This window comes from Scardinius erythrophthalmus (genome assembly GCF_964197995.2).
Source record: "Scardinius erythrophthalmus genome assembly, chromosome: 6".
NCBI lineage: Eukaryota > Metazoa > Chordata > Actinopteri > Cypriniformes > Leuciscidae > Scardinius > Scardinius erythrophthalmus.
The window spans coordinates 29,370,848-29,390,252 of NC_138226.1; the positions used below are offsets into that span (position 1 = coordinate 29,370,848).

The following is a 19,405-nucleotide window of genomic DNA, read 5'->3' on the forward strand; positions in this document are numbered from 1 at the left end:
CGGAAGTTTGTCTGGGTTTTCCCTAGCTAGTTTATTGCTCTTCCGAGCGAGGTTTTCATTTCCTTGCTTTTATAGAGGATCTCTAGCTTTTAGCCATTTATCAGTTTTTTTCTGCTTATCATAAAATTAATACTGAGCTCCGAGGCCATTTTTTCTTCTATCGTTGTAGTAATACAAACAAAACATTCTTGAGTCTTTAGATCAGCATTTAAGATTAATCGTAAGATTATTTAAAATATTCAAAGTTATAAAAACTGGGACACAAAGTGATAGAATAAAGTTCAAAGTTGCATGGAAACCATCAAATAGTTTTGCTGTCATGATTTTTGATCGCTGAATTTCGGTATTGACTAATCAAAATCGTGTATTCCATAGTGCATAACGCCAAAGACATTTAACACCTAAAAAGCCTAGTTGCAGTATATAGCCTTTGGCGCTCTAGCGGTTAATAAACCGAACTGCATGCGTCTTGCGGAGGAACATTGTAGCCGGAGCTACTTCTCCCTGTTTATGTCTATGAGTCACGCAGGTACTGGGCTACTCCGCAGCAGTACAACCCGAAACAAGCGTGCCGCACAAGCCCTGAAAAGTGAAGCCAAAACGTCTCGATCGCCCCCCGGTGACTGGTCCTAGTATAGGTCATAAGCCCCGCCTCCCCATGTTATTCAACGGGACGCGAGACCAACTAAACAATTAAATTACACTTGAAATATCTTTTTTCCAAAGGTGGTTTCTTTCATTTGCTGTCGTTTTTATCACGCTGATGTAAGTTCTAGTATCTGTTTCAAAAATAAGTTGGTTTTTAGTTAGTTACGTGATGCGGGGGTGTAACGTCATGATTGACAGCTGTGATTGACAGATTCTCCGAGCGAAGTAGTCACTGAAGCACCAACGGACATTTTTTTCGGGATCTTCGGAGGACTGAGGATATTGTATTTACTTTATTTTAACAAGCCTCTTGTCGTACTGCAATCATTTTTTTAAAAAGTGTGCAGAATGCACTTTCCCTGCGAGGGTGAGGGCGGAGCGTTGATTTCGCGGCTTTACTTCCTGCTCACTACTGCGCAGGTCTGGTCCCGAAATCGCTACTGCGCAGACTCAAGTTCCAATATGTCAGCGCCATATCGGGACTCTGGCGGCTTCAGTTCTCATCAATGGAAGAGAGCGAAGGGGCGTCGTCCATCTTTTTTTACAGTCTATGACCCGAAACAGTCTAAAATAGTCCGAATGTAAACACTTATTATAGGTGATTCAGGATAAGACAAAAACACGGTTTGGAAAATAGATTCATGATGTACTCGCTAATTTTACCATTTTTGTCCCAGAGTTCAATATAGGCAACCCCCTTTTTCCTGAGCATGTTATTGGCCAAGAATTTTCGTCCCGGGCAAGAGCTTCTCATCTATTACAACCCTCTATAATACACAGTAGATGGCATCTTAAAGCCTTTTTTTTTTTTTTTTTTTCATAGATGATTGCTTTTAAAATATATAATTTGGGGTTTAAACCATTTTGCCCAAAATAGAAGAAAACAAATATCAGGTACAGTACCTTTAAAGAAACATTCCTTAAATAAACTTTAAACATTTACCTCTTAAATAGTAGGACTAAGTTACCATATCATTGATGTGTTAGTTAATCCAAATGCGGTTTATGTGGATATGACCCTTTCCTGCCATTAAAACAGCTTTTGCAATATGCATTAATCTTATCTTGAGATCACAGCAAATTTGAGAACAGCTTTATCAATTCTGCTAAATTAAAACGTATTAAATCACTGGGTTAAGAAATCAAGAAAAAATCACTAACCACTGCTTTCAAAAGTACAAGTGGAAACACAGTAAAATAACAGTATATAAACACGTCATAGAATATATCTACTAAAAACAAGTAAAATGACTAAGGTATTTTTATTGAAAAGCAAACAAATCTTGAATAAAAAGATGGGAGGACAAAGAAATCAGGGAAGGAAATAAATTCAACATTTATCACATTTCATCAGGAGAGGAGCAGGGCAGGGTCTGGGGACTGAATGTTGGTTTCAAGAAAGAAGGAAATTTTAAAATCGTCCAGAGCGTTCTCGATCTCTTGACCGCCGTCTCTCTCTGTCTCTTCCTCCACCTCCGCCTCCGCCTCCACCTCCACCACCGCCTCCGCCTCCTCTATTGCGTTCCCTAGAACGAGAACGGCGTTCACGGGAACGTGAGCGGGAGCGATGCCTGTGTAGGAGAGAAAATAAATTAACTAACGAGACCAAAAACCTGTTTATTTATACACTACCATATATACTGTACAGTACGGTGACCGGGAGGTGACATGTTCGGTTCATTTAGTTTTGTCGTGGCCACAACATATAAACTCATGGGAACGTGATATGTTGTTGCCACGAGATATTAATTAATGGGAAGGTCATTAAGTCGTGGGAACGTGATAAATCGTGGCCATGAGATCATTTTGTTGAGGGAACGATATATTTTTCTCATGGCCACGACTTCATATTTTGAGAGAACGTGGCCACGAGTTATGTTGAGGGTACCACACCGGTCAATACTGTAACCATAAACAGCAGTCGGAGATGGAGATGACTGATGAAATAACATTTTACTTTGAATTAGGAATGTCATATAAAGATATAGTGCGGTCTCTGGGATGAAGACATGGGTACGTAAGTGTAAGACACCTGAAGCGCATTCTTAAGTTGAATGGGCTTTTTCATTGGAAATTTGCTGGCTTGAATTAAATACTTAAGTCACGAATAAAGTCCCGTTTAGGGCAATAAACAAAAACAAATTATGAGAAACTTAAATTAACAAATAAAGTAAATTATGACCAGGTAAAAGGAGGAGCTGGTATATCGCGTGTGAAGATTCGGTTCCCACATGTTATAAACTGGTAGTCACGAGAAACAGATGTCGTTCCCTCAACATACAATCTTGTGCCCACGAGATATTATGATGTTCCCACGATTTAATATCACGTTCCCACGAGTTTATATGTTGTGGCCACGACAAAACGAAGTGAACCAAACATGTCCCCTCCCGGTCACCGTAGTACAGAACTTTGAGGTCAATACAATTTTTTATTAATACTTAATTCAGCAAGTAACCATTAAATTAATCAAAAGTGACAGTAAATAAATTTATAATACAATCTCAATTCGAGAAAAGTTGGGACATTGAGGATACTAATTGCTGCAGTTTTACAAGTGTTTTTATTTGCTTACTCTCGCCTCATACAAGACAGTTGCTCAAGATTCTCCCTATCATGATGGGCCATACATTTTCAGTAGGAGACAGATCTGGACTGCAGGGAGACCAGTCAAGCACATCCACCCTATGGTGTATTGTCTAGAAAACCGTTTCTACTCTGTTGTAGCACATGCTGAACGAGACATTGTCTTGCTTCCCAGGAAAGATATCATGGCACATTTGCAAGTCACACATGCCGTTTGCACTGATCCATACCAAAGATGTTCGCTTTAACACCCGTCACTGATTAAAGTCTGGATGGTTCCTTTCATCCAACTCGATGTCCGTTTTTCCCAAAAGGAAACTCATTTGACCGCAGCACACATTTCCACTATGTTTTGGTTCATCTAAGATGAGCTCGGCATCTTTGCATGGAACTGATGTATAGCTTTCTCCTTGGTTAACAGAGATTCAAGTTGCATTCCCTGATGCAGCGGCAGACTGTCTTATGTGACAACGGTTTCACAAAGTATTTCTGAGCACGTGTGGCTATATTTCACTCAGTTGCATGATGGTTTCTCATGCAATGCTGTCTGAGGGTTGAAAGGTCACACACATTCATCGGTGGTTTCCTGTCTGGCCCTACACAAACTGAGATTTCTCTGAATTCCCTGAATCTTTTAACAATATTATGAATGCTAGATGGTGAAAGACCTAAATACTTTGCCATCTTGCATTGAGAAATGTGATTTTTGAATTGTTTGGCAATTCAATGTAATTTGGCACAAAGTGATGAGCCATGACCCATCTTTGCTGACCTATCTTTTCACACTCAATCACAATACCCTACAAACTATTACCAAGATAACCCTTTTTTTAAACCAGTTTCACTGGGATACTCTTTTTTTTTTTTTTTTTGCCTGTCCTAATTTTTTTGGTGTGTTGCAGCCATCAAAATAAAAAAAATGTTTATATTTACAAAATACAAGTAATTTGGCTTTTTTGTATTTTAGTCAGTTGAATGAAGGTTAAAGAGAATTAACAAAATCACAGATTCTTGATTTTTTTTACATTTTACAAAATGTCCCAACTTTTCTGGAACTGGGGTTATTTCAAAAGATTTCTTTTTCGAATAAATGCTGTTCCTTAAACTTTCCATTCATCAAAGAATCCTGAGAAAATGTATCTCAGTTTCCACAAAAATAAAGTTATTATTATTATTATTATTATTAAGTTTCTTCATCAACCATATTAGAATTATTTTTTGAAGGATCATGTGACTGAAAAACTGTAGCAATGATGCTGAAAATTCAACTTTCCCATCACAAGAATAAATTACATTTGAAAATATATTAAAATAGACAAGTTCTTTTAAATTGTAATAATATAACAATTTTACTGTTTTTCCTGTATTTTGATCAAATAAATGCAGCCTTGGTGAACAAGAGATTTTTCAAAAATATATATTTATAAAAAAATTAACCCCAAACATGAACAATACTACATTTAAAATTTGCTATTTGTCACTTGTTTCACAGAAAGAAAAAAACCTGCAGTTTTCGCAGGGTTAAACATCTGAACTAAGTCAGTATGCTTTATGCTTTTATATCAGGACCTTTTATATTATGGCTGATAATAATGAAGCAAGACCTTATAGAGGCCTGATGACACCAGTGTGAAGATTTCAAGTAGATCTACTCAAGTGTTCTGTAACAATCTTTATGCGTTTGAGTTTAAAAAATAGACATACCTCTTCCTTCTGCGGCCATACAGTTCTCTTCTGAGTTCCCTTGAGATTGGCTTCAGGTGCATGAAATTGCAGAAGCCACCTCGAGTGCACTCTCTGCAGGAAGACACATACTGCAGTCAGTCACAGTGAAGCAGTTTAAAGGTAAAGTTTTAAAGGTGAAGTATGTGAGATATTTTGGGCATTGTGATGAAATGCGTTACAATGGACTCTTCAATACCATTTTCTTGCTTTGCGTCACTTACCCCATTTCATACTGTCGACAACAGGCCTCTCTGAAATCGGTGACAGGCGAGAGCTCAGCATGGATGGGCTGTCCATTAAACCAGCGGTTATTCAAGTTAATCACTGCTTTCTCTGCATCTTCCTCACGGCGGAACTACACACACACAAAAAGGTTTTTATTTGCTTCTTGGCAAGAAGAGGTGTTTAAAAGCAAAGAGCCTAAGATGCGTTTAACCATGATAAAACATTGTAACACCCTCAAAGAAATGACTTTATACAATGGTTGCAACACCAATATATATATATAAAAAAACCTTTTCCACAGTTCCTTTTAATAATATTAATAATAATTAGGGCTGTCAAAATCAACGCATTAATTTTGCGAGAATTATTTTTCATTTTAACGCGTTTAAAATATTTAACGCAATTATGGCATCCTTGGCCTAGCGATACATTATGTGATCACACTATCATTTATTTAAGTGCTTTCATTCATTCAAGCGCGATAAGATGCAAAAGAGAACTCAAATATATATTGGCGAGATGTCTGTGAAGCGTCACATTGAGTTCTTTCGCACTTGTACGGACAAAACCAAACAAAATTATGTCGAAATGCCTCTTATTGTCTAAAACGAGTTAAAAAGTCTTAAATGACCAAAAGATTTATGAGAACATCAAATGCGTGTCAGGTCTTAAAGTGTCAGCAGCCTGAATGTGATCAGCATGATTAGAGGAATCAGGTTTCATTTTTCTAGAACAAAGGGTTCAAAAGTTGAATTTGAGCTGGTGGTGCCGCTTTAGTTGGTCATAGAGACCTCAAAGTTGGTCAGGGTTCTATTGAGAAACACCCCTAATAGGGGATTTTGCACTGGAGGAACATTTCATAGTTCCTTGAATTAATGGCGGAAGTACATTTTATTTGGCATGTTCGGGCCGCGGGAACTGGGAACGATGTTAGTTCTAGGAACGCCTTTTGGGGGAACTAAATTAGAGTAGGGTCTAACCCAGCACAATAGGAAGTACCAGTGACGAAAGTGTACGCTGATTGGTCGAACGCACGCAAAACACCAGCACCTGCCGTTTAAAAAAGAGATGTGTACACAGATTATAGTAGGGCTGGGTAAAAATATCGATTCATCAATGCACTGCAGTTATTTGTTTATCAATTCAATATCGATTCATCAAATCCTATGAATCGATTCAGCCCGCCGGCCAATGGCGGCGTTGTGGGCAACACTCTAGTGAGAGCGTTCAGCGTTGTACAAGCAAGCGGCAACCTCCCCGTCTCTTACAGCAGAAAAAAAAACATGTTTACAGCCTGGATCTCTATGTGGCTTTGGTCTATACAGCTAATTTTGCCCTTCATAACAACTGTGAGGAGGGTGAATTTTTTTATAACTCATCCGTTTAGTTGATTAATATTTAAAGTTCTGCATAATTAAGGGTGTGGCCACTTGAGTGACAGGTGGGTTGTCGCTGATGTCAATGCTAGCCGTTTGTCTGCTGTTACTAGCCGTCACTTCACCTCAGCAAATGTTGCTGCTGAACTTGCCATCTCTGCAGTGTTTTGTGCTTTTTTTTCCGGGATTATTTCATACAATTTAATACACCCATTACTTCGCCAACGGCTTAGGATTCCGTCGTTGTCATCGAGTATCGTTCGAGAGAACCAGCGCTGTATTTCAGTTGTTTTCCTCTGTGAACATGCACTAGTGGATGTCTGACAATTTCGTTGCTTTTTGGAGTTTTCAGATTTAAAAACGCCAATAAAGGCTCGTTTGTTCTGCTCTCCCGGAACAGATAGATTATAATATGCTTTTGTACCGTCAGATGAAATCATGCAGGCGTCGGCGCTTTCTCCGTCCATGCAATAAATGCACATCCACGAATGAGCGCAGATTTTCTAGCGCATTTACTTTAACTTCATAGGCAATATATCTATGGTTTAACACATTTGAGAGGCGGCCAAAATCAGAATTTAAAATGGACTGAATAAGCGCTCTACGAACTTGACGAGCGATGCCGCGCTGACAAGTATGCACATAAATCACCACACACACTCTCTCTCTCAGAGTAATATTAAAGGAGAACTCCGGTCAATTTTAACATTGAGCTAATTTTTTTGTCAATTTGGAGTGCTGTCAATACAGAGAACAATGACAAAAATCGGTGTTGCCCTCTTTTTAAATTTGCACCCTGTTGACTTCAATGGGGCAATATTTTAAACCTGCTTTTAGCCTCTTAACATCCTTGATGTGTCATTACAAGTGCACAGGTCATGTGAGTGATTCCTTCAGAGTGAACACGAGTGAATCTGACTGCAGTAGATGTGAAATATGAATAAAAATTATAATAATTCGGCCAGCGCTCATACCTGTATTTACATCCTGTTTTCGGTCCAAAGTAGTCGATTGTCGAGTTCACACGCATATGTTTAGTTACCTATGATCACGCACGTGAACTCGACAATCGACTACTTTGGAAAGTGTGTCAATGCTCCATCAATGCTTTCCCCGCCAGCATTTTTTTTTTAAGCAACATTGAGCAAAAAGCAGAGAAAAATCTCAATTTTGTTAAAGACTACATTCAGATCGGATTCAGAACGATGACCAAAACACAGATGGAGTAGATCCGAGTCCATCAACACCCCTTAATGCTTGCTTGCACAGTCCTATAGCTTGTCCTGGGTCGACATTTCATTCAGTAACGTTAGGCAGTTTTTGATTTATATGCTGTTTAATGTTGGTGATTGCTTTATTTTACATAGGCATATGATTACATATGAGATTGATTGTTTCTGCATCTTCTTCACATGTGTTCTGATCAGGAGATTCAGTAATCTTTTAGAAGATGCATAATAGCGCCCCCTACCGTTTAACAGTGAAAAAACAGAAAGCCGGAAATTTCCGTCAATGGCGGGGAAAGAGATAAACAATAGCCGCTTTCCGACCAAGTAGTTACAGGAACTTAGTTCTAGGAACTGTCCACTTCTAAACAGTTCTAAAACTACTCTCCCCCAAACTCGGTTTTGCTGTTTGCGTTCGCACTGGCCAAGTGGCCATAGGAGCTGGTAGGAGGGGTAAGGGAGTGACGCAAGCACGGTGACTTATTTTAACGGAGCGACGGACCTTTATTTTGACGGCGCTGAGAATGATGAGCAAACAATGCTCGCATTCTCTGTTATTAGTTAGCGATCTGACTAACAGTACTGTTTAATATCTTATTAGATAGAACTGTTATAGAAAGTAGACAGTATATGAAAAAAGTTATTAGCCTATGCCGTGTGGTTGATGTCCAGTGTTGCTAGCTGGGCAGAAATACATAATCATGTTTGGCTTGGTCCCCTCAAAGTTGCATTGGATTTTCTCTTCAGCATAAAGGTTTAGAGACCCATCTATCACTGTTTTCCATGTTTGTATAGTTAGTTTATGGAGTAAATATATAGGCTATAATCTGTGTGTTTACATTATAGCTGTTTTAAAAATGGCGGGTGCTGGTGTTCCGCGTGCGTTCGGTCAATCAGTGTACACTAATGTCACGGGTAGTTCCTATAGTGCTGGTTTAGACCCTACTCTGAAGTAGGACCTAAATTAGTTCCTACAAATGGAGTTCCTAGAACTAAAATCGTTCCTAGTCGGCGTGTTCACACTGCAGGAACATCCGGGTACTTTAGTCAATAGTTCTAGGAACTGTGAAAAGGTTCCTCCGGTCGGAAAGCGGCTATTGTGCGGTCACAGGAATGATTATACTGCTGTTTTACCATCCTTTTGTTTTAAAAATAGATGTTTTTATCATTTTAAATTATCTGAAATGAGTGCATGCGTATTTTAGTGGTTGACATTACATTTATATTACATAGACATGACAGTACTGTAAATTCTCTCACCTTCACGTAGACATTCCCCACCAGGTGATCTCCTAAATTATCACACACATTCATCTCCTCAACCTCTCCATATTTCTCCTCCATTTCAGTGAAGACCTCCTGTACACAAAATGTACAAAGAATGCTGATGTACAAACACAACTGATGCAACAAATGTGTCCATTATTCAGAAAGAATGGTTGTGATCAGACTGTACAAAAGTTAGAAGTTGGTAAGAGATAATTTAAAATAACGGTTTTCTATTTTAATATATCTTAAAGGGTAATTAATTAATTGATAAGTAACTAGATAAGAATGTTTGAGGTGTGAGTGTGTGCAGTGTCCGTTTCAGAACAAAACGTCAAACTAACATCACATTATGTTAACCACAGGCTGTATTACTCATAAATTGAAAAAGCCCATTATAAAACCCCAAAGTAAAATCTCAAAGGAACCAGCGGCGAACTAGACTTCTGGTTTCTAACATCACACACCGCTCTATTTCAACATGACTTTCAAAGAAAGACCACCTACCTCGAAGAACTCATCATAATGTTCCTGCATCTCCACATCGCTAACAGCATCTGATAAAAAAGAAGACACCGACAACCAGAAACAGTAATGGCTTCAGTAACTCTTGGAGGCTGTTCATTTCTGTGCCACTCCAGAATATCACGCAACACATTATTCAAGACTTACTTATGCCATCAGCAGACTGAGCTGTGTTTTGTGGGTTCCGGTAAATGTTCAACAGAGCAATGGTCTGAAACACAACCCAAATGAGAATTACAATGCAAATCTACCAGAAGAATCGTGCATTGCAGAACTACATTAAAGGGTCTCTGTTGTAAAAAAAAATAACAAATTAAAACTGGCACGTACCTGACTGAACGTGGGTTTGTTATGGAGTCTAGAGCATCGGTCTCCATGGCGACATGCTCCGATTTTGAAGTAGAAAGAGCAGTTAACCCTGTTGAAAACAAGAGAGGTTCAAAATACATTCACTTGGTCTGATTTGTTCACACAAACTTAATAGTTTGGATTTCTGTTAATATTACCATTTCTTTTCCAAGGGATTACAGTACAAAACAACGAGAAGCCAAAAGCAGCTTACCAAAACCATGGGGAAATATAGAGGTTTTGATTTTGCTATGAATAAGATCGATCAACAAGCAACACAATGAAAGAGAGACGCACTGCAGCCACGCCGAGGTGAAACAAACAATACAAACACAAAATAAGCATTTTTATATATAATAATTGTTCAGCACATGAAAGCTCTGTTGTGTGAAACAAACATTTATTATTATTATTGTTTTACTAGAAGCGAGGTTGACAAACAGGTCAGTTGATAACCACACGAGGCATGATATAGGAACGGCAAATATCCTTATATTCTATCCATTATCACCGGTTGGTAACAATGCATACGATTACGAATCATAGTCAAATGCACGCAATATTTTAGGAAGAATATATACTTACTTGTCTTTTTCTGTACCGAAAATCGACGCCAAGTATTCGGCCATTTTGAAAAAAGAAAGGCGGTGGGCGCGTTTTCTTCTACTGGAGAATCAAGGACAGAGAAGCGGAACACAAAGAGCCAGAGTACTGCCACCTAGTGTAGTGAAGCGCGAACTACAGGGCCGCTTCTTCTTCTTCTTCTTCTTCTGTGGATTTATTGGCGAGTCGCATACCAGCTTTTTATGTGCATACCGCCACCTCCTGTGCTGGAGTGTCAAGTGATTTCAGTCTGTCTGTGTCCGAAATCGCCCCCTATACCCTTAAATAGGGCACTATTTGAAGGGACAGCCATTGTAGTGGTGTCCGAAACCAGTGGACGTTACTGAGTGCACTCATTCAATCCCACAATGCACCGCATTAACGTGTACAAGTACAATCGACTGTAAAAAAGAGTCGCGCGCTGAATGTATTCACGCGTCTCGCCACAAGATGGCGCCCGCAATCAATCAATCATCCATCCATTTTACGAACTGCGCTGGTCCATCGAAACATCATACAGGTACACACATTCCTTTTTAATTTGTTGTTAATTGTTTAATTACGTTTTATATGCTAGTTTCCATGTCAGGGCTCAAGATGAATATTTTCATTACTACTGGAGCTGCCAGTTTACCAAGTTTCAAATGATTATTATTAAACGGCAAGCACAAACCATGCAAAAGCGGCAGCCCTTCCAGTGTCCGAATTCACTCACTCGTTTTCATCAACTCCTTCAAGTGAACTGTATTAGTGGACTATAGGGAATAGTGATTAAGGGGTTAGAGGGTGATTTCTGATTCAGCCAAGGTGTATATGATGAGATCTATTCTATTCTTAAGTCCACTATATTCTTACATTTTAAATTAAACGGTCTTTATAATTTTAACAGATCCTTGTTTTGTGTTTAATATGTTGATTGTAAATTCTTTGTATATTATATATATTCTTTATTTCAGACACATGGGTCCATATCAAGAGGGGAAAAAATACATACAAACATATTTTACAAACAACAGACAAAATTTCCAAAGCATTCCAATGCTTCCAAAAACAGGAAAAATATCTTGTATCACTTAATGTAATATTTTTTAAGACCATGATGATACTATTTTTTTAATCACTCAACCAACACATGACATTATACATATAATTCCTTAAGACAGCATGCAAAGTGGGCAGATACAAACATTTGGCTTGCACTTGTTGTTACGAAAGGATAGAGGGGACAATAGCAAGTCAAACAGGTCTTTATTAGAATATAAAGCACAAGTCTCAGAGTGAAAGGGAAGCAGACAAAGTTCTCAGAGGTGTTGGAAGATCGCCGGTACAGTTCTCAAGAGAGGTGTGTAGATCACAAGATCCTTCTCAATGCGATGCAACTCTCTGATGAAGATGCAGGCAAGGCAGCGCAGGCTTGCGTGGACAACTCGATCAGATGGTCAGACGTGAAGTGATGAACCCAGTGTTGGTGAAGAGTGAAGACTTAAACTGTAACGACGAACTTCCAGACGAAGACAAGGCAGGAGACACGAGGAGCCGAAGAAACGGGAACACAACAGGCAACATCCACAAAACAACGATCTGACAAACACAAGATGCATGAGGTGAGTATAAATAGGCAGTGGTAATGCACAACACCTGTTGCTGATCTCCCGGAGGACAATCAGTGGCCACGCCCACACACACACACATCCATTCACAAAACATGCACACACAGTGCAAGGGAGCGTCAATGAATTCCTCAACCGTGACAGTACCCCCCCTCCTAGGAACGCCTCCTGGCGTTCCCAGACCCCCTTACCTGGCGATTGTAATCATCGATAAGGGAGTGATCCAGGATGTCCCTAGCAGGCACCCAACTTCTCTCCTCCGGACCGTAACCCTCCCAGTCCACCAGGTACTGGAATCCGCGTCCCCTCCGTCTCGAGTCCAGAATTCGATTTACCGAATAAGTGGGTTCCCCATCTACGAGTTGCGGCGGTGGGGGAACCGGGGCTGGCGGATTAATGGGTGAATAAAATACGGGTTTCAATTTGGAAACATGGAACACGGGATGAATTCTTCTGTACGCAGGATGGAGTTTGAGGCGAACTGTCACCGGGCTAATGATTTTGGTGACAGGAAATGGGCCAATGAATTTGGGAGCTAGCTTATTAGAAACGGAGCGGAGTGGAATGTTCTTAGTAGAAAGCCACACTTTGGAACCGACGACATACACGGGAGGTCTTGACCGGTGGCGATCGGCCTTAACCTTGGTGCGCGCCCTTACTTGGAGCAGAGTCTCACGGGCTCTGGTCCATGTACGGTGACACCTCTGGACAAAAGCGTGAGCGGAGGGGACCGCGACTTCGGATTCCAGACTAGGAAAAATAGGTGGCTGGTACCCTAAGCTACCCTCAAACGGAGATAGGCCCGTAGATGACACAGGTAACGAGTTGTGTGCGTACTCCACCATTGAGAGTTGTTGACACCAAGAGGAAGGATTCTTGGCGGCAACACATCGCAACATTCTCTCCAGATCTTGGTTGGCCCTCTCGGTCTGTCCGTTGCTCTGGGGGTGGTAACCCGAAGATAGACTGACAGTGGCCCCCAGTAATTTACAAAATTCTTGCCAAAATTTGGAGACAAATTGGGATCCCCTGTCAGAAACCACGTCTGTCGGGAGGCCATGTAACCGAAAGACGTGATCGATGACAGTCACCGCTGTTTCCTTGGCTGAAGGCAATTTGGGCAAGGGAATAAAATGAGTCGCCTTCGAGAACCGGTCCACTACGGTTAAAAAAACCGTATTGCCTTGGGAGGGTGGGAGGGCGGTAACAAAATCTAGCGCTATGTGGGACCAGGGTCTCGAAGGGACAGACAGCGGTTGAAGAAGCCCATCTGGGGGTCGATTGGAAGTCTTACCAACCGCACAGGTCGAGCAGGCCAAAACAAAATGTCGAATGTCGCAAGCCATAGATGGCCACCAGAACCGTTGCTTAACTAGAAATCTAGTACGGTTTACTCCTGGGTGACAGGCCACATTGGAACAATGACCCCACTGAATCACGTCGGACCGTAATCCCTCCGGCACAAACAAACGGTTCGGTGGGCACCGGGACGGAGGCGTTACCCCTTCTAAGGCCGTCTTGACCTTCGATTCGACCTCCCATCGGAGTGTGGAGATGAATAGAGTCTCCGGTAAAATGCACTCGGGAGTAGACGGGCGTTCGGATGGATCAAAAATACGAGATAAAGAATCGGGTTTGATGTTTTTAGAACCCGGGCGGTACGAAAGAGTAAAATCAAAACGACCGAAAAAAAAGAGCCCACCGAGCCTGCCTGGAGTTGAGTCTTTTGGCAGATTGAATATATTCTAAGTTCTTGTGATCGGTCCAGACGATAAAAGGTACCCCCGACCCTTCTAACCAATGTCACCATTCTTCCAATGCTAACTTGACTGCCAACAACTCCCTGTTACCAATGTCATAGTTACGTTCAGTAGGAGACAAACGATGAGAAAAAAACGCGCAAGGATGCATCTTGTCGTCTGAAGAAGAGCGCTGAGAGAGCACTGCGCCTACCCCCACCTCTGACGCATCGACCTCCACCACGAACTGACGTGACAGATCAGGGGTCGTAAGAATGGGAGCCGAAACGAAGCGGCTCTTCAGGTTGGCGAATACAGCTTCGGCTGTTTCGGACCACCTGAACGTCGTTCTGGGGGAGGTCAAGGCAGTCAGAGGCGCGGCTAGTTGGCTGTAATTACGGATGAAACGTCGGTAAAAATTTGCGAACCCCAGAAACCTCTGTAGGGCCTTACGGGAATCTGGACTTGGCCAATCCACCACAGCCTTAACTTTGTCAGGATCCATACGCACTCCCTCAGATGAAATGATGTAACCTAGGAAAGGGACAGACTGTGCATGAAAAGCGCATTTCTCCGCCTTGACAAAAAGCCCATTCTCTAGCAACCTCTGAAGCACTCGTCTGACGTGCTGAACGTGTTCCTGGAGAGACGAAGAAAAAATCAATATGTCATCCAGGTAGACATAAATGAACTGATCGACCATGTCTCTCAGCACATCAATGACGAGTGCCTGGAAGACCGCTGGGCTATTGGAAAGCCCGAAAGGCATAACCAAGTATTCAAAGTGCCCTCTGGGGGTGTTAAAAGCGGTCTTCCATTCATCCCCCTTCCTGATGCGGACCAAATGATAAGCGTTACGTAAGTCCAGTTTTGTGAAGACCGACGCTCCCTGCAACCTCTCGAAGGCTGAAGACATCAACGGCAAAGGATAGGTATTCTTTACCGTGATGTTGTTCAACCCTCGGTAATCAATGCAAGGTCGCAGAGAACCGTCCTTCTTCCCCACAAAAAAGAACCCCGCCCCCGCTGGAGAAGAGGAAGGTCGGATGAACTTGGATGCCAGAGAATCAGAAATATATTTCTCCATGGCCTCCCTCTCGGGAACAGACAGAGAGTAAAGCTTGCCCTTAGGCGGAGACGTACCTGGCAGTAGATCTATCGCACAGTCATAGGGACGATGCGGAGGAAGAGAAGCAGCTCTGGACTTACTGAACACTTCCTTCAGGTCGAGGTACTCAGCGGGCACGTTTGACAAATTCACCGACTCTTCCTGCAAGACAGAACAAGACAGAGACGAACCAGCAGACACTAAACAAGACGCATAACACTCAGTGCTCCAGGCAGAAACGGAATTATGTCCCCAGTTCACCCTGGGGTTGTGCTGCACCAGCCAGGGGTGACCGAGGACAATGGGAACCTGAGGGGAGTCCATGAGGAGAAATGACAGTTCTTCGGAATGATTGCCGGATGTGGTGAGTGTTATCAGAGCGGTGGTGTGAGATACTGTGGGTAACTGTTGTCCATTGAGTGCGCTGACTGAGATCTGGTTAGCGAGTGGTGTGGTGGGAATCTGAAGCTGTTGTGCAAGTGACCAGTCCATAAAGTTACCTTCCGCGCCGGAGTCGAGAAGAGCTTGACAGTGATGTGACCGAGTTGCCCACTGCAATCTCACCGGGAGGAGGGTGGAAGAGGTTTTCTGGATGTAGACCCCGCCCGACAGGATCCTCTTCTTCACTGCCGGGCACGCTCTTTTACTGGGCAATTATTGAGAAAATGTCCAGCTCCGCCACAGTAGAGACACAAACCTCGGGACCTCCTTCTCTCTCTCTCCTCCCGGGAGAGCCGGGCTCGACCCACCTGCATGGGCTCGTGATCGTCGACGGGGCTGACCGCATCACGAGCGTTGAGTGGGGGGATCCCAAAACTCCTCTGTGTAGGTGTCGTACGAGTGTGTAGTTCCAACCGATGCAGGCGTGCATCCACTCTTAAGGCCAGTTCGATCAGGTCGTCGAGCTTCCCTGGCAGATCCAGGGTATAAATCTCGCGTTGGATGCGGTCAGCCAGCCCATGCAGGAAGATGTCCCATTGCGCCTCCTCGTTCCAGCGGCACTCTGCGGAGAGGGTGCGAAACTCAATGGAATAGTCGGCGACGGATCTACGATCAAACACCCTCTTCATCTCCTCCGAGAGTGCCGCGAACGAGTCACAACAGGATCGATGGTTCTCCCACACCGCCGTCCCCCATAGCGCCGCACGCCCGGACAGCAGTGTGAGCACGAAGGCCACCTTCGAATCTTCAGTGCAAAAAGTCTGGGGTTGGAGAGCAAAAAACATAGAGCACTTGGTCAAGAAAGCTCTACAATAACTTGGCTCACCAGAATAACTCTCCGGCGTCGGAAGACGCGGCTCATGTTGACGGGCGGGTGCGGGCGGTGCGGGGGGGACCGGCGGTGGGTTGGGCGCAATGGGCTGTGTCAGTTGTTGAATCTGTTGGGTGAGCCCGGACACCTGCGCTACCAATGCCTGCACCGCTCTTCCAGTTGCGGCGAGATTCTCCTCCTGCCGCTCCATACGGGCTGTGTTGTGTGCGAAGTAATCTGTGACTTCAGATCCGCTTGCTGCCCCCTGCATGGTCAGATCGTTCTGTTACGAAAGGATAGAGGGGACAATAGCAAGTCAAACAGGTCTTTATTAGAATATAAAGCACAAGTCTCAGAGTGAAAGGGAAGCAGACAAAGTTCCCAGAGGTGTTGGAAGATCGCCGGTACAGTTCTCAAGAGAGGTGTGTAGATCACAAGATCCTTCTCAATGCGATGGAACTCTCTGATGAAGATGCAGGCAAGGCAGCGCAGGCTTGCGTGGACAACTCGATCAGATGGTCAGACGAGAAGTGATGAACCCAGTGTTGGTGAAGAGTGAAGACTTAAACTGTAACGACGAACTTCCAGACGAAGACAAGGCAGGAGACACGAGGAGCCGAAGAAACGGGAACACAACAGGCAACATCCACAAAACAACGATCTGACAAACACAAGATGTATGAGGTGAGTATAAATAGGCAGTGGTAATGCACAACACCTGTTGCTGATCTCCCGGAGGACAATCAGTGGCCACGCCCACACACACACACATTCATTCACAAAACACGCACACACAGTGCAAGGGAGCGTCAATGAATTCCTCAACCATGACACTTGTCCACTTTATATATATATATCATTTTAATTTTATTTTTTTGATTGAAGAAATATCAAAACAAACAATAGAAATACAATACAATACATTTCAAATACTAGAGGGAGGTATAGACAGTATTATAGGAATATTTTAAAGAGTGTACATGCTTGTAAAATTCAAATAGCCTAGCTTTTTGTTTCTTTGAAGGCAATATTTACTCAATATAATGCTTCACTTCATTTTTAAATGCAATAAAACATGATCTTTTCCCTGATAAGTTGCATTTATGAATGTGAAATTTAGCCATACAAATAAAAAAATAAAATAAAATAAATGCAGGATAGTTTATTTTTGGAGTTTACAATAATACCTAGAACATTTTTCCACTGTAATGTAACATTTTCATCAACATTTCCTACAATGAAATAAAGTAGCCTACATTTTGCCCCCCCAAAAAAAAAAATACACATAAGGGCAGTGCCAAAATAAATGAATTGCTATGGCTTCTTTTTGCAAAAGCTACAACTTTCATCAATATCTTTTTTAAACTTGGTTAAATAATGTTTAGCGGGATATTCTATGAAGGAGTTTAAAAGATACTTCTTTAACCTTGTTTGTTAAGAGATAGTGATTGGGTTGAAGCCAGTCTTTTTTCCAGTCAACATCACTCACAAACTGACTCCAATATGCAAATATAGCTGCAAGCAGCAATTATCGGGGCCAAGCGCAAGCAGATGACAGGATATGCCAACATGGCTGAAGGTGTCAGACCAACTGGAACAATGAGCAATTAAATACATTTAAAGAGGATTTTAGGCGAAATGGCTGAAAAATCATATAAAAAGTCATTTAAAATATGATTTAATGGATTATCACTTTCGACCAATAGGTAGAGCAGTTACAAAACTGATGTGATGTGGTCAGAGTGAAGTGACAATGACATACACAATGACATACACAATGATGTGGTGTCAATATTTCAAGGGATTTCAGAGATAAAGCCTGAATAGTGCTTTTGGCATCATGCCTCAACTTTGCTGCTGCGCTATACGAAAACAGTTTCGTCTATCGACACGAAATCCATAACTTTTAGTCGGCACAGTCTGGAGATGATACGATTCGATTTTGGTGAAAATCGGACAAACGGTCTAGGAGGAGTTCGAAAAAGTAGGTTTTGAATGAAAATCAAGATGGCGGACAGGAAGTTTGGCCAAATAAGGAAAACTTGGTATCTATGTTCTCGGCTTGACCCAGGGAATCTATTAAGACCAGTGGCATTTCAATAGCCAGATTTATTCAAAAGTTATTAGCCTTTTTGGAAATTTTGTTATAACTTTTGACCACTAGGTGGCGCTGTCTCGAAATCTTTTGGGTACCTTCAGGGGATGGAGCTGATGGCACATTCTGAGTTTCGTAATATTACACCAATGCATTTGTTTAGTATAGCATTTTATTTCACAAAACTGTATTGAAGTCAATGGGAATTTCATGTTTTGTTCTGTTATAGCGCCACCAAGAGGCTCAGTCACACCATTTTTTTTATGTGTCCTCAGAGTGAGCCCATACATATGTGTGTCAATTTTGGTGAAGATATCTCAATTCGCTTCGGAGTTATAGACATTTATATGAAAAAACACGTAAAAAATTACTGACACATGACTTTGATTGGAATTTACTACCCCTAAACATCAATATTTTTACATTTGGGCATTGGCGTTTTGCTATCGACCTATGTTTCCAAACTTCTGACGGTGGTTTCGTCTTGATCGGACTATCGGTTTCGAAGATATAGCCAAATGTTTTTTAAGCGCTAAATCACAACGCTACACAAACCGTAAGGCGAAACCTAGCATGTTTGGTATCGTGGGACTCGGCAACGATTCAGGACTGTAATGAGATGAGTCTCGTGAAAATAAGTCGACCACACCCAAAGTTATAAGCATTTGGGAAAAAAAATTCACCACTAGGTGGCGCTGTTTCGAAAGTTCTCAGGTTCCTTCAGGACATCGTGATGATGACCAATACCAAGTTTCGTAACAATTCGTTCATGCGTTCATAAAATACAGCATTTTAGCACAAAATTCAAAATGGCTGACAGTCAAAATGGCCGATATGGTCAAATTGGATATCAGTCGAATCGGCATGTTGCCCTGAATCTAACGAGACCAATTTTATGATTTTTGGACAAACTGTTCAAAACCTATAAGCAAAAATAGCCATTTTCCATATCTCCGGACCAGTAGGTGGCGCTGCGCCGAAACACAGCATGTAGCCTCAGGTCATACTTGTGATGACATGTACCAAGTTTGGTCTGAATACGATAAACCGTTGCGGAGATAGAGCCCTACGAC

The 19,405-nt window shown here is 42.0% G+C and overlaps 1 protein-coding gene across 2 annotated transcripts; it reads right to left on the bottom strand.

Annotated features, from left to right (window-relative positions):
- Positions 1 to 1,896: 1,896 nt before the first annotated feature.
- On the bottom strand, positions 1,897 to 10,786 carry u2af1 (U2 small nuclear RNA auxiliary factor 1). 2 transcript variants are annotated; one of them, XM_081367449.1, is made up of 8 exons: positions 10,511 to 10,786; positions 9,908 to 9,995; positions 9,725 to 9,788; positions 9,560 to 9,609; positions 9,047 to 9,145; positions 5,181 to 5,314; positions 4,939 to 5,031; positions 1,897 to 2,219 (listed from the first exon to the last, which is right to left on the bottom strand). In XM_081367449.1, the coding sequence occupies exons 1-8, from the start codon at positions 10,552 to 10,554 to the stop codon at positions 2,060 to 2,062; spliced, it is 732 nt and encodes a 243-aa protein (XP_081223575.1). In that variant the 5' UTR covers positions 10,555 to 10,786; the 3' UTR covers positions 1,897 to 2,059. The 2 variants fall into 2 exon arrangements, with proteins under 2 accessions (XP_081223575.1, XP_081223576.1); XM_081367450.1 differs by having other exon boundaries at positions 9,560 to 9,606; positions 10,511 to 10,633.
- Positions 10,787 to 19,405: the final 8,619 nt, after the last annotated feature.